This window comes from Bison bison, unplaced genomic scaffold (assembly GCF_000754665.1).
Source record: "Bison bison bison isolate TAMUID 2011002044 unplaced genomic scaffold, Bison_UMD1.0 scf7180017864344, whole genome shotgun sequence".
Taxonomy (NCBI): Eukaryota; Metazoa; Chordata; class Mammalia; order Artiodactyla; family Bovidae; genus Bison; species Bison bison.
In genome coordinates this window covers 213615-229434 of record NW_011494916.1, presented here as the reverse complement: position 1 = coordinate 229434, position 15820 = coordinate 213615, and the positions used below count along the sequence as shown (strand labels likewise).

At 40.7% G+C, this 15820-nt stretch overlaps 1 protein-coding gene across 1 annotated transcript in view; it reads right to left on the bottom strand.

The window, feature by feature from the left end:
* BCKDHB (branched chain keto acid dehydrogenase E1, beta polypeptide) overlaps window positions 1–15820 on the bottom strand; it is a 270277-nt gene that overhangs the window by 175850 nt on the left and 78607 nt on the right. The window contains exon 7 of the mRNA XM_010854589.1: window positions 63–160. Coding sequence (XP_010852891.1) covers window positions 63–160 — 98 coding nt within the window. The remainder of the gene's footprint in view (window positions 1–62; window positions 161–15820) is intronic.

The window sequence follows — 15820 nt, the reverse complement described above, 5'->3', positions numbered from 1 at the left end:
TTTTTTTAATGAGAGCTTCCACACACAAGATGGCATTACCAGCTGCTGTAATGGTTACTGACCTGAGTGCCCCAGGCAACTAGAGTGACATCACTCCCTTCTTGGATGACTTCAGCTTGGGAAAGGGGGATGTTGTATGGCTCTACAGGAACCTGCTCCACTGAACATAAAACGAGGGGGGAAAAATGTAAGGTTAGTTATTCCTATGTGACATTTATGCAAAAAGAATATAAGAACTTCATTGTGGCAAAGCTTTATTTTATTTATTCTTCCTCCAAATTCCAGAAGTTATTTATAACTGAAATAGAATTACTATACGACAGCACTACACAGATGAAAAAGTACAATCAAATCAGCTATAGGGAAAAACTAAGAAAATTTTAATAAAGTCTGTTATTTAGTCAATAATAATGTCAATAATATCACCAATATTGGTTCATTAATTATACCAAGTATATCATACATAAGATGCAAATAAAGGGGTATATGGGAACTCTGTAGTGTCTTCATACTTTTTCTGTAAACATAAAACAATACAAAATAAAGTTTAAAAAGATTTGAATATGCCTGCTAAAACTTTATTGGACTGAATTAAGTTCTCAGATAACTTTTCTATCAAAGAGTAAAGAAATTTATGAGTGCTTGAAAAACAGAAAAAAAAACACATAATATGGCCTACTTTCTAAGTATATTTTATTTTTGCATCTTTCAACTATGGACACTTTCACCAACCACAGCAGAAGACAACACCTCAGTTTTCAAATCTGAATTCTGTAGACCTCAAAGAGACAAACTGAATCAGCTCCACCAAGCCAAAGGAAGAATACATCACTGGTACCCCAGAGAAAACCACTTCATGATATCTCTGCCCAACAAAGTACAAGTAACCGAGAGTTGATCAAACTCAAGAGGAAATGGTTTGATGAATTTTTAAATGAAACTGAGTAAACCAAATTACCCCCATGATGATGGGAAGTCTTCTTGAATTACCACATGAAGCAGGATAACAATGGAAGAGATAAGAAAAAAAAGGTCACTCCCTTTTCTTCATTTTCCCCCCGAGTCCTTTTATTATCATTGTTATATGAATTTGCCTTATTTTGTTTTGTTTAAATTTTACTGCAGTTGATTTACAATGTTGTGTTAATTTCTACTGTACAAATTACATGAGTTTTTTTTTTAATTCAAGGAGCACAGAAGAGTAAAATAAAAGGTTCCCTCTGCTCTCCGGTCAGCCCTTCCAACCCCACTGTCCAGAAGTAATCAATGCCAACAATTTCCTGGGTGTCTGCAGTGGAAAGCTCTCACTCTTGCTGTTGTCCAGCAAGATAACAAGATCTTAAATAACTTTAAGAGAAGATCTTAAATATCTTCCTATGATCCTTATGAAGAAGGGCCTCTTGTCCACTATAGAAGTCAGGTCTACATATTCACTTTCCCAGCTTCCCATGCAGCCAGGGCATAAAATGTGGGCTCTGCCCATCAAATGCACCCGCCCATGACAGACTGTGAATCGGAAGCCAATGACACAAGAGACCAGCAAGTATTCCAGAATACTGGCAACTGTGGAGGCAGATCCAGCATCCAAGCTCAGCGGTATCAGTGATTCAGACATTTATACAGTCCCATGTCCACTGCCGCCTGCTGGAATATCTTTGCAACACCAGTTATGCAGTGAAATTTGGGGTATTGAATCTAGATATATAGGGTTTCCCTGGTAGCTCCATGGTAAAGAATCCACCTGCCAATGCAAGAGACATGGGTTCAATCCCTGGGTAGGGAAGATTCCCTGGAGAAGGAAACACCTACACACTCCAGTATTCTTGCCTGGGAAATCTCATGGACAGAGGAGTTGGTGGGCTACCATCCTTGGGTTTGCAAAGAGTCGGACACGACTGAGTACACACAGAGACACACACACACAACCCTGGTTCTTAGGTACTCCAGGGATCTCTGAGCTACTTGTTATCCTTTAATGAATATTTTCTGCTTATATTGGACAAAGTTGATCTCATCACTTAAAAATTTAAAACCCTGGCTGATTCACTATCTTTTCAGATATTTACAGTGTGTAAGTATGCATACACAGTTAGCCCTTGAACAATATGGTGGCCAAGGGCAAGGACTCTCCGTGCAGTCAAATATCTGCATACAACTTAGAGTTGATCCTCCACATCCTCAGATTCAACCAACTCTGGTCCTGCAGTAACACAGTAATGGGTACTGTCAAAAAAAATCTGCATATAGATGGACCTGCACAGTTCAAAGACATATGTAAATCTTGTTTTCCTTCCACAAATATAATCACACTGTACATGCTATTTAGAACCCTTCCATAATCTCCTTTCCCACTCAACAGTATATCTTGGTCATATTTTCACATCAAAAGTATAGTCTTGAAATAATATTTGTAAGTTAAAAATTATAAAATTTAATGGTGCTGCTATCAGTGATACAGTAGAAAATTTTATTCCTTGTATTTTTGTATATTTCCAATCCAATGACTTGTCTTTAACTAGTGACAGAGAGAAACGAACATTTTAAATCATCAATATGTTTAATGAAATAAATGAACAAATAAAATAGTAAAACTTATAAAACTACTTTTGTGGGTAAACCTCAACACAGATGACAATTAAGCCAAGAAACCTGACACATAGAAGAGCATCAAAAACACTTTTTAAGGCTTTTTGCTCTGTGTGTATGTGTGCGTATCACACAAACTATGTTCATTCAGTCAGATACTTACAACTGTCTAAACCAAAGTAGGCAAGTCCACTGTTGTAAACAATGTTTTCTTGGCACACAACCTCATCTGTTTATTTACATGTTACCTATGGCTGTTCTCGCCCTTCCTCAACAAAGCTGAGTAGTTCCAAGAGACATCATGGCCTATACACCTAAAATATTTATTGCTTATCCCTTTACAGAAAATGTTTCCCAGTCTCAGTTCCAAACAGTACTTTCAGAGGTTAATTACAGACCATTCATTGATGACTTAAATCCAGTATCAGATGAATGGATGGACCAATGGAAATATGAAGGGATGGATGGACAAAGAAACAGTCAAATAGGAAAACAGACATATTCAACTGGAATAATATATTTTACTTAGCAGTTCTCAGCTGCTCAACTAAAGTGACGGTTAAGAACTACATTGATAATATCTGGCAAGCATGCCAAAGGTAGCACACAGTCTCCTTGCCATCATCGTCTTCTCTCCCCAAGCAGCAAGGTCTGCACGCCAAAAGTCAAGGCTGGAAGCCAGTACACGCTCCGCCTTGCCTGTGAATCAGTGGCCACCATTCAAGAGCTCAGTCTTTCCCGCCTTGTAAATCCATTGCCAGCTAGTAATTAGCAAATCCCTGGAACACACAACTCTAAGGGCTGGAGCACCGAAAGAAGTGGGTTGGCATCTTGGCCCACCTCCTTTGAAAAATTGCCAGTGAGTGACTAACTGCTTCATTGTATTCAATAAATTACCCAGAATAATAAGGCCTCATTACTTCAACAACTAATTAAGGAACAAAATGGCAAACAAGGCGTAATCTTCCATTAAAAAAATAGAAGCATGCCAAGAACGAGATTCAAGAAGATACATATTAAAAAGAACCTAAAAAAACCTCTCTCCTTAGATTTGCATAAATTTAATCCTGACAGGATAAAAATAAGATTGCAATTTTATGGATTCAAGACCTAAATGTGGGGGCACTCTCCGTGCCCCTTCTGATGTCTATGTCAGAACCTTTCTCTGTCCCTTTTCATACTTTAATAAAACTCTGCTATACAAAAGCTCTTGAGTGATCAAGCCTGGTCCCTGGTCCCAAAGCTAAATCGTCTTCTTCGGAGATCACAAATCCAACACCGTTCACTGTAAGCTATCATCTTGGGAGCTCGTCTGGGATCTTCAGGACAAGGTAAGAACACTCAGAGCTCTAGCCTCTCTGCTTTCTCAATATACACGTTTTCTGCTTTACTAACTCTTCAGTGTGCTTGTGTAAATGAATGGCATGCCCTGCATGAAGCAAGTGATGAGCCCTTCTTTGCGGTTTCATGGTGCCTCGTAATGACTGAAGGCAGTCCCAGAAAAGGGAGTTTATACCAACCTGCCAACGCCAAGAAACACCCAATGTCCCTACAAGAGCAGCAGCCAGAAATGGATGAAGAGTGTGGACCAAACTTCCCTTCCTCAGTCAGCTTTTCCTGGTCTCTTTGACCATATAGTAATTCCCCTGGAATTAGAACTACTAACCTAATCTGTTAGATCATGGACTTTCAAGGGACTTGCGATCCATGCTGTTACTATGTACTTTTACTTAGACACCATGTATGGAAGTGCCTAGCCTTGCTAGGAGCTGAAAGTTACAGGAGCACGTTTGGGAGTGAGGCAGAGCTCTAGCTCCAGGAACATCTCTCAGGCTAGAAGTCACGCTCTTGGCTGCCTGCCACAGGGGCCAGCAACCAGAAAGTGAGTCTTTGTCATGGCTGCACCTCCATCTATATGGATAGAAGCATTGCTGGTGACCATGAGGTTTTTGAGGACACAGATCAGGAATTGCAGGATCTGGTCAGACTGGAAGTACAATGGGCTTCTTCCTTTGGTAGTGCTAGCTCTTAGTGGATCAGAGGAGGCTCTCTGATGGCTTTTGTCTCAACTCCTTAGATATTTTTTTGTGTGGAATCTGTGGAAATGAACTGGAAGGATTGGCCCTAGGAGACAAAAATCACTTTTTCCTCTCTGGCCAACCCTCCACCACCTCTTTTGCTATACTGGTGTGGCGACACTCAGAAGGGACATCTTGGTTGTTGTTCGTCCCTTTATGACTCACCATTTCTACTGCGGTCAGAAATGTAACTCAGGAATGTGCACAAGCACAGGTAAGACGGATGCTTCCCCTGGTGGTCGTAGCTTGGGAAACATTCCAGGAAAGCTACTCTACTCTGTTACACTCTGGGTGGCATCAGAGAAAAGGGCAAATCAAACAAAGGTCTTAGTGGTAAGGAACTCAAAATCCATTTGGGATGCCGTCAGATCTACCCCTGGGGCATCCCCACCCCACCTTGGTGGTAGAACCGGGAGGGACAAGTAAGATGCCTGCGTCAGTAAGGGACAGACTAAGTCCGACCAGGGAAGGAAAGCTTCGGCGGAAAGTCTGTCTACAACCCCATCTAGAGCAGAGAGGGACATCTCCAGTGGAAAGCAGCCACGGCTGTGGATGATGCTTTTTTCTTAGTTCCGGTTAGCTCTGGTTCCATAACCACTCCTTTAAAAGGTATTTTTAAAAAAACTGGGAGAAGTTTAATCCCCAGAGTTTAAAAAAAAAGACACACCTGATCTTCTGTGATACTGAATGGCCACAGTATCCTTTGGAAGAGGGAACCCTGACTGGTTGAAAGGTCTCAATTATTACTGGGTTTTTTTTGGTTTTTTTTGTTTTTTCTAATTTTATTTTATTTTTAAACTTTACATAATTGTATTAGTTTTGCCAAATATCAAAATGAATCCGCCACAGGTATACATGTGTTCCCCATCCCGAACCCTCCTCCCTCCTCCCTCCCCATACCATCCCTCTGGGCCGTCCCAGTGCACCAGCCCCAAGCATCCAGCATCGTGCATCGAACCTGGACTGGCAACTCGTTTCCTACATGATATTTTACATGTTTCATTGCCATTCTCCCAAATCTTCCCACCCTCTCCCTCTCCCACAGAGTCCATAAGACTGTTCTATACATCAATTATTACTGTTTTACAACTAAAACAGTAGTTAGAAAACAAGAGAAATGGGTAGAAGTGCCATATGTGTTGCTCTTTATCCCTCTTGAAGACATGCGAGACTTACGTCCTAAGGGTCCAGATTTGGGTGTGAAACCTTCAGCTCCCTCCTGTCTTCTAACTTTGCCCCTGTACCTGGGGCTCCCAACTGAACAGGCTGAGAGTCAGGGCATCCTTCCAAGGAGGGGTTGCCTCAGTCTCAGTAGAAATTCCAACAGTCTCAACTGTGGTCGGGCCTATTTAGAAGATCCAAAAAAGTACATAGAAGCCTTTACAGAACTAACTTCACTTTATGACCTTACTTGGAGAGATGTAATGTATGTCTTGGAATAGACACTGACCCCTCAAACACTTAAGAGTTTTGGAAGAAGCTACTACTTTTGGAGATGAATGGCTTGAACATGAGACAAGGGGAAAGAGGGAACAAGAAATAGCCCTCCTTTCTACTGGGAGCCAAGAAATTCCCATAACAGAGCCACTTTGTCAGATGAATTCTTGAAGGACTCAAGCGATTGCGCACTAAGACTTTAGACTATGCTAAGTTGGCTGACACAGAACAGGGAGAGAAGGAAATTCCCGGTAAATTCCTAGATAGACTACAGGAGGCTCTCCTCAAGTTTACTGACATTAATTCCAAAAATTCAGAGAGAGAAATAAAAGATAGATTTCTCACTCCATCGGCTCCAGATATCCACCGTAAGTTACTAAAACAGGCATATGGAACAAATCAGTCTTTAGATAATCTGTTGCAACTGGTTCAGACAATCTATTATGGTAGAGAATATGAGGAGGAAAGGTGAAAAAAAACAAACCAGGCAAAAGATGAAGCCCCAAAATGGCTGTTAGACCAGCTGTGAAACAGCCTGAGGGAAAATGCCCACAGAGACCCAGGATAAAAAGGGATGGACTTGATATTACTGTGGATAGGAGGGGGCACCTCAAGTGGGATTGCCCTCAGGCATCTAAGCCATCCCTGGATCGTGCCCAGTCTGCAAAGGACCATACTGGAGAAGAGACTGCCCTCTGAAGGGTAGGCCCCAGCGGTCAGACTCAAGGCAATCAGGACTGAAGGTGCCCAGGGGCCCCCCACACAAGCTCCCATCCTAATTACACCTGAGGAACCCTGGGTATTACTAACTATGGGGGGGCCAATCAGTGGATTTTCTTTTGGACACCGGGGCAACTTTCTCTGTGCTCACTGAAGCCCCCAGTCCACTCTCCTCCTGATCCACTACTGTAATGGGACTGTCAGGACGAGCGAAACACTATTATTTCAGTCATCCTTTAAGCTGCAACTGGGAATCTGTGCTGTTTTCTCACAAGTTTCTGATCATGCCAGAGTCTCCCTCACCCCTTCTGTGGAGGGATATACTGAACAAGATCCAGGCCTCTGTTTTCATTAATATGGAGCCTGCTCTTTCTCTCCATTAATTGAACAAAATGTAAATCCTAAAGTGTGGGCTGATGGAAAAACTGTGGGTCGAGCACAAAATGCTATTCCTGTAGTTGTCAAGCTCAAAGAGCCACACTTATTTCCAAGTCAAAAGCAGTACCCACTAAAGTCCGAGGTTAAGGAAGGGTTCAAAGATCATGGCATCCGTTCCCATCACTTCATGGGAGATAGATGGGGAAACAGTGGAAGCAGTGTCAGACTTTAGTTTTGGGGGCTCCAAAATCACTGCAGATGGTGACTGCAGCCATGAAATTAAAAGACGCTTACTCCTTGGAAGGAAAGTTATGATCAACCTAGATAGCATATTGAAAAGCAGAGACATTACTTTGCCAACAAAGGTCCGTCTAGTCAAGGCTATGGTTTTTCCTGTGATCATGTATGGATGTGAGAGTTGGACTGTGAAGAAGGCTGAGCGCCGAAGAATTGATGCTTTTGAACCGTGGTGTTGGAGAAGACTCTTGAGAGTCCCTTGGACTGAAAGGAGATCCAACCAGTCCATTCTGAAGGAGATCAGCCCTGGGATTTCTTTGGAAGGAATGATGCTAAAGCTGAAACTCCAGTACTTTGGCCACCTCATGCGAAGAGTTGACTCATTGGAAAAGACTCTGATGCTGGGAAGGATTGGGGGCAGGAGGAGAAGGGGATGACAGAGGATGAGATGGCTGGATGGCATCACTGACTCGATGGACGTGAGTCTGAGTGAACTCTGGGAGTTGGTGATGGACAGGGAGGCCTGGTGTGCTGCGATTCATGGGGTTGCAAAGAGTCGGACATGACTAAGCGACTGAACTGAACTGAAGGAAGGGTTAAAACCCACCATGGAAAATTTAAAGGAACAGGGGCTATTAATTCCCTGTAATAGTCCATGCAGCACTCCTATTTCGGGTGTAAAAGAAATCAAATGATAAATGGAGACTAGTTCAAGATTCAAAATAATAAATGAGGCTGTAGTTCCTTTACACCCCGTGGTGCCTAATCCTTATACTTTATTGTCCAAAACTCCTAAACAGGCCAAACATCACTTTAAGACAACTGAGAGGATTTTTGGAAATTATAGGCTATTGCCACATTTGGATTCCAGGTTTATGGGGAACTTGCCCGCCTTTATATAAACTTATAATTGAGACAGCAGGCCCAAACGGACAAGCTGGTTTGGTCCCCAGAGACTCAAAAGGCTTTTAAGGCTCTTCAAACTGCTAGGCTCCAACTTTGAGCTTGCCCACAGGATCAGAATTTAGTTTGTTACTGAGAAAAGGCTATGGCCACATTGCTTAAGGGTAATTGCTACAATTGTTTTGCTAATGCCTAAAGCTCAAAGTTTACTAATGGGCGAAATCTTACAGTACTAACTTCTCATGATGTAAGTGGGATCTTAAACTCTAAAGTTCAGAGCAACAGTGCTCTGTCTTTAAAGCTGCTGTAACTCAAGGGGTGTCAAAAGCTCTAGGAATAAAATATCACTTACACTGTTCCTAGAGAACTCAGTCTTTAGAAAAAGTTGAAAAGGCTAATGACATTATTAAGAGGCATCTGTGTAAGCTAACTCAGGAAACATAAGACAGTTGGTTTAAAGTTTTACCCATAGCTTTAATAAGGGCTTGAACTGTTTCTAAGAAGGGACTGTCTCAGTGGCAGACCATTTTTGTACACAGATATTGTCAAAGATCCTAAAGCTTTAGAATTAACTATGTGACTCAGCTTTCAGCTTTCAACAGACATTATGAGAACTCTGGGAGGTGACCCCCAACCCAGCCTCCACAATCGGTCTAATTGCTGGGTCTCTGGAGCACTCCCTCTCCTCATCAACTGCAGGCTTCCCATGGTGGGTTTCTCTGCTTCAAAGAAAGGACCTTCTTCAGCTCTGTGAATACCTTCATCAACAACAATCATATGTGACACCTCTTCTTGATCTGATGACATCTACCAATCCTAAGATGGACTGATGTAACCATGGACATAATGTAACTTTTAATTTTGATTATGTTTTAGCTTGGTTTAACGACTATTTTGCCTTACACCTATGACTATATAACTGGATTTGTTTCTAATGGTCTGAAAGCTTTTAAGTTACAAATGGTTGTCCAGGCTCCTACAAGTGCACAACCTCCTTCAGTTATTACTTGGTGCCCCTGGATCAGAGACCCTCAATATGAGGGTCAGGAGAATATGCTGCCTCAACAATTTAAGGCCTGTGCCCCTGGACAGCAGGAAGTAGTTACAGAATGAAAACGATGCCCCTTTCCCTTGGCAACATAATTTTCCTATAAGAAAAGGGTTGGAGAGGGGGGAAATGAGAGAGTAAGGCAGGTTGATAAGAAGTCCGGGGTCCCCAAGTAGGAGAGAGGGGTCTGGGCCTCTCAAGGAAGAGATAGGGGTCTGGAATTCTCAAGGAGGAGGAAAGGACAAACGTCTTTTTTTTTTTTTCTTCACATTCCATAGTCTTAGTCACATAAAATGTTTTTTCTTTAAGCCCTGAACTGATGACTACACAATGAACAACTCTGTTTAAACTTTGTACTAAGGATTATATAACAACAATGTATCCTGCTTGAGGACAGTTTCTCCTTCCTGAAAACCTTCTGACTAGTCCTGTTGCCTTAAAATGTATATTATGGGAGTGGGTCTGGTCAGATCTTTCTATTGTTAAGTTCTAATCCTGTAACCTAAAATGTAAATTGTGGAAGTGGGTCTGGTAAAATTTTTTCAACCTTGAGACATTCTTTTGATTTATTGTAATAATTAATTTAAAAAGTATATAACTCCCTTGCTTAGACTAGCGAGGGGGACACTCTCTATGTCCCTTCTGATGTCTATGTCATAAGCTTTCTTTGTCCCTTTTCATATTTTAATAAAATTCTACTACACACACACATGCACACAAAAGATCTAAATATAACACCGGAAATCATAAAACTTCCTGGAGAGAACATTAGCCAAACACTCTTTGATATAAATCAGAAGAGTATTTTCTTGGACCTGTCTCCTCAGGCAAAAGAAATGGAAGCAAAAATAAACAGGTAAAACCTAATTAAAATTAAAAGTTTTTGCACAGCAAAGGAAACCAGTGACAAAATGAAGACAATTTACTGAATGGGAGAAAATATTTGCAAATGATATGACCAAAATCTAAAATATATAAACAACTCAATAACCAAAAAAGCAAACAAATGATCCTTAAAAACGGGTAGAAGACCTGAACAGACATTTTTTCCAAAAAAAATATACAGATGGGCAACAGGCATATGAAAAGATGCTCACTGGGGACTTTGCTGGTGGTCCAATGGTTAAGACAGACATGGGTTCAGCGTTGGGGAACTAATATCCCACATGCCATGCTACTGCTGCTAAGTCACTTCAGTCGTGTCCGACTCTGTGCGACCCCATAGACGGCAGCCCACCAGGCTCCCCCGTCCCTGGGATTTTCCAGGCAAGAATTCTGGAGTGGGTTGCCATTTCCTCCTCCAATGCTTGAAAGTGAAAAGTGAAAGTGAAGTCGCTCAGTCCTGTCCAACTCTTCTCGACCCCATGGACTGCAGCCTACCAGGCTCCTCCGCCCATGGGATTTTCCAGGCAAGAGTACTGGAGTGGGGTGCCATTACCACATGCCATGAGGCATGGCCAAAAAATGCTGGGGGGACGGGGAAAGATGCTCATCATCACTAATCATCAGAGAAACGCAAATCAAAACCACAGGAAGATATCACCTCACACCTGTTGAAACAACTATCATCAAAAAGAACACAAATAACAAACACTGGTGAAGAGGTGGAGAAAAGGGAACCCTTGTACAGTGATGGTAGGAATGTAAACTGCTACAACCATTGTGGAAAACAGTTACAGAGGTTTTGCAAAAGACTAAAAATAGAACTATCTCATGATCCAGCAATTTCACTCCTGTGTATATATCCAAACAAACAAATAAAAACACTAATTAAAAAGATACATGCATCCCAATGTTCATAGTAGCATTACTTACAACTGCCAAGATATGGAAGCAACCTAAGTATCCATAAACAGATGAATGGATTAAAAAGCTGTGAGGTGTATACGTATATACATACACTACATATAACAGAATACTAATCAGCCATAAAAAAGAATGAAATTTTGCCATCTTCAGCAACATGGACGGACTTGTAGGGCATTGTACTAAATGAAATGTCAGACAGAGAAAGGCAAATACTATATGATTATCACTTCTAAGTGGAACCTAAAAAAATACAACAGACTAGTGAATTAAAAAAAAAAAAGAAGCAGACTCACAGATATAGAGAACAAACTAGTGGCAATCTGTAGGGAGAGGGAAGGAGGAGGGGAAATACAGGAGTAGAGGGGGGAAAAGGGTTTTTATGGGACTATACAAAATCATGTGCATGAAACTTTTGAAAATTGTAAAGCCCTATAGAATTTAAAGAAAGTTTCATTCAATTAAGTAAATTTTAAATAAAAGTCTACAAATAATAAACGCTGGCGAGAATGTGGAAAAAGTGAACCCTTGTATACTGTTGACAGGAATGTAAACTGGTGCAGGCACTATGGAAAACAGCACAGAGGTTCCTCAAAAGAACTAAAAATAGAATCACCGTATGATCCAGCAATTCCATTCCTGGGTATACATACATGTCTGAAGAAAATGAAAGCACTAATTTGAAAAGACACAAATACCCCAATGTTCACGGCAGCATTAATTACAATAGTCGATTTATGGAAGCATGGAAGCAACAGCAACTGAAATATCCATCAACAGATGAATGGATAAAGATGAGAAGTCGGACATGACTTAGTGACTGAACAACCACTACAAATACAATGGAATATTACACGGCAATAAAAAAGAATGAAACTCTGCCACTTCTAGCAACATAGAGGGACCCAGAAGCTATTATACTTGGTGAAACAGTCAAAGGGAGAAAAACAAATACTGAATTTTATCACTTACATGTGCAATTTTAAAAATAAAACAAACAAAGGTATATAACAAAATAGAAACAGACTCATAGATTTAGACAACTTGTGGCCACCAACAGGGAGAGGGAAGAAGGGCAAGATAGGGGTAAGGGATTAAGGGATAAAACTACTATGCACAAAACAGATAAGCAACAAGGTACATTGTACAGCACAGGGAATTATAGCCATTATGTTGTCATAATTTTAAATGAAGTATGAACTATAAAATTACTGAATCACTATGTTGTACACCTAAAACTAATATACTATTGTAAATCAACAATATTTTGACAAAAAGAATACAATTTTAATATGTTCATTTATTTAAACTTGGCAAACAGATCATCCAAGAAAGCAAGCTGTAATTCACAGGTATTTTTTTGTTTTATTAACTTAAAAAGATACTTATTTCACAAGAAGTTTATTATTTCTAATCATCATTCCTATACCATGGATAATGCTTTATGAAAGAGAGCAGGTAAGAGGAGTTAGAGCGTGAAACTTCAGGAACTGAAGGGCCCCTATGCAGTCACAATACAGATTCCTGTTTTCACAGCAGTGGGACTAACTGAGCCCCTCCATTTCACCACATGCTGATTACATTCTAATCTTGGCACAAATGAGCATCCCACAAAGAAACCCGTCAGCACCAGAGACTGACAAAAATGTGTGACTTTAAAGACAGACAGAGCTTTCCAAGACCAAAAATCAGACAAGGTGGATTAAATGTATACTGTAAGTTCCAGAGATATGCTCCCTTTGTAACTGCAAATACACATATCAAATTACATATACACTGACAGGCTCATGGCACGAATTAGCTTACACTTGGCCCCTTTTAATTTCCCATTCTCTTCCTTCTTTCCTCCCAATTTTCTTCTAATTTAGGGACAGATGTCGGATGTATTCTTGAAGGACTCAAGCAGTCATGCGCTAAGACTTTAGACTATGCTAAGTTGGCTGACATAGAACAGGGAGAGAAGAGAATGCTTACAGGTCTTCTTAAATATATTTTTAAAATATGGAAGAGTGTATAAATTATAGACATATTATGTGATATAGAATATAAATATATGCTTATTTCTTTAACAGTCACTCTCTACCCAACAGATGCAGACATCATGCAAGATGCTAGATCATGAAACTGAAAAAGCAAAGATCTTAGAGATAAAGAAGTACTTAAGAGAAAATAAAGGAGGTTTTTCACGTAGAAAGAGGAGGTGTGTACAAAGAAATGGAGCTGTGAGATGTGTCTAAGTGTTCATCTCCAGACTTGTGTGTACATGTGTAAACACACATATACTTGATGTTTCAGGTCAAGCTGAACAGTGAAACTTTTGAGTTATATTCCCAAGCTCCTTGAAAAACTTTCCAATGCTTTCTGATTTAATATATTAACAACCTGTGGAGAATCAGCAAGAGAATAACAGCTCACTCTTAATGATGCAAGTTTCCCTGGGAGGCACAGTATTACCGTTACAGAGATAATAGGGTCATTTCTCTGCCCTGGCACTAATCTACAGTAATGCTCGTTTCCCCACTGATGTCAAGCTCAGTGGGGCTTTATCATATTGCATTATACATGATGCTGTGATAAAACATTAAATGTTGTTTTTAAAAAGAAAGTGTATTTCTGAATTACTTCACTCTGCTTGATTACTATCAGCAGATTCAAAGTCTCCACACCTGAGGAAGCCTCTCTCATTTGCCAGGATTTACAGTCTGATAGGGGAGGGCAGGCACCCACCTAAGAGCCCATTCCCAGACCTGTGTCTGCATCTAATCCGCAGATCTCTGACAAAGCATCCTATTACTTCTGTGCCCCAGGCTCTCACCTGGAAACCATGAAAAGCAGCCTGTGTCTACCTGCCACATCACAGAAGCAGAATGAAGACATATTAAGTTAATTGCTATAGATGTTCTTTCAGTCCTTAGGAAGAAAACAGGTTTATAGTTTAAAATAATTCAATGGTACAGTCATTAAGACTATAAAGTTTTCACTCCAAGAACACTATTCTTATTTCTATTACCATTTGCTATACAAAACTGATCTGTAACCATAAATTAATCTCTATACTACATTGTTACTTTCTTGAACACTCCTTTTAAATTTGAGGGTATTAATGATGGTCATATTTCTTGGTGATTTTCACTTCTACCCTAACAATTACTTTTAACACTGATGTTACAGATAAGAACACATGAAAAAGAAAACTAAATGCAGTTTCTCCTACCAATCAAATACTATTGTATGCAATCTCCCCGTCCTCTGCCCCTCAAATTACTGAAGATCTAAAGATTAATATTTTATATTAGAAAGTCAGTATAGTATTATAATATTGTTCTATCATATTTGTCTATATTTGTCAATATATTTGTTATAATATTAATAAGTGTGTGCATGCTAAGTTGCTTCAGTCATGTCTGACTCTTTGCAATCCTATACACTGTAGCCTGCCAGGCTCCTTTGTTCGTGGGATTCTCCAGGCAAGAATACTAGAGTGCGTTGTTATGCCCTCCTCCAAGGAATCTTCCCAACCCAGGGATCAAACCCACAGCCCCTGAGGCTCCTGCATTGCAGGCAGATTCTTTACCACTGAGCCACAGGGGAAGCCCCTAATATTAAATGCTACTGCTGCTGCTGCTAAGTCACTTCAGTCGTGTCTGACTCTGTGCGACCCCAGAGACGGCAGCCCGCCAGGCTACCCTGTCCCTGGGATTCTCCAGGCAAGAACACTGGAGTGGGTTGCCATTTCCTTCTCCAATGCATGAAGGTGAAAAGTGAAAGTGAAGTCGCTCAGTCATGTCCAACTCAGCGACCCCATGGACTGCAGCCTACCAGGCTCCTCCATCCATGGGATTTTCCAGGCAAGAGTACTGGAGTGGGGTGCCATTGCCTTCTCCGTAATGCTACTATCTAGTTAGAAAATAAAATTAACTTTCCATAAATAAAATTATTAGGTGCTAAACTTTGATATTACTGAAACCATGTTATCGTTAGGAACATGTGTAGACAGCACAAAATGGGTAATGTCAACTACAAATTGGCACTTAACAAGAGCATTGCCAACCACTGAACAACAAAGGTGTTTGCCATCTGCCTCTACGGAGACAGAACCCCATGCTGCTATAGCTGTTGACCCTCAACAATCCCTGAGGGAGTTCAGAGTGAAGTGATGCACTCTGTGCTCCAGGGAATCTGGTGGGAAAGGTCTTTAGATAGTTGGATGTTTTTAGGAACAGATTTTATGATCTCAATCCTTGCGTCTTCTCATATCCAGAGAAGCACTAAATCCCTTTATGGTGATATCAGAGCCTCATGACTAACAAAAAGGCTTTTGTAAAATGAGTGCTTCATGGTATTGAAAGCCCCCTTCACCAAAACCTTATATATTGACTTTTCCCCACTGCTGCTTTGAAGCAGTCTCTCAGAGCTTTCTGAGATGCTGCCTCCCGGGCTGCAGTCCTCATTTTGCCCCAAATAAAGTTGGTGATGGACAGGGAGGCCTGGCGTGCTGCAATTCATGGGGTCGCAAAGAGGCGGACACGACTGAGCGACTGAACTGAACTGAACTGAAAACTTAACTCACAACTCTCAAGTTGTACATCTTTTTTTAGTCGACAGTAATAATAAGCCTCAGTACCAC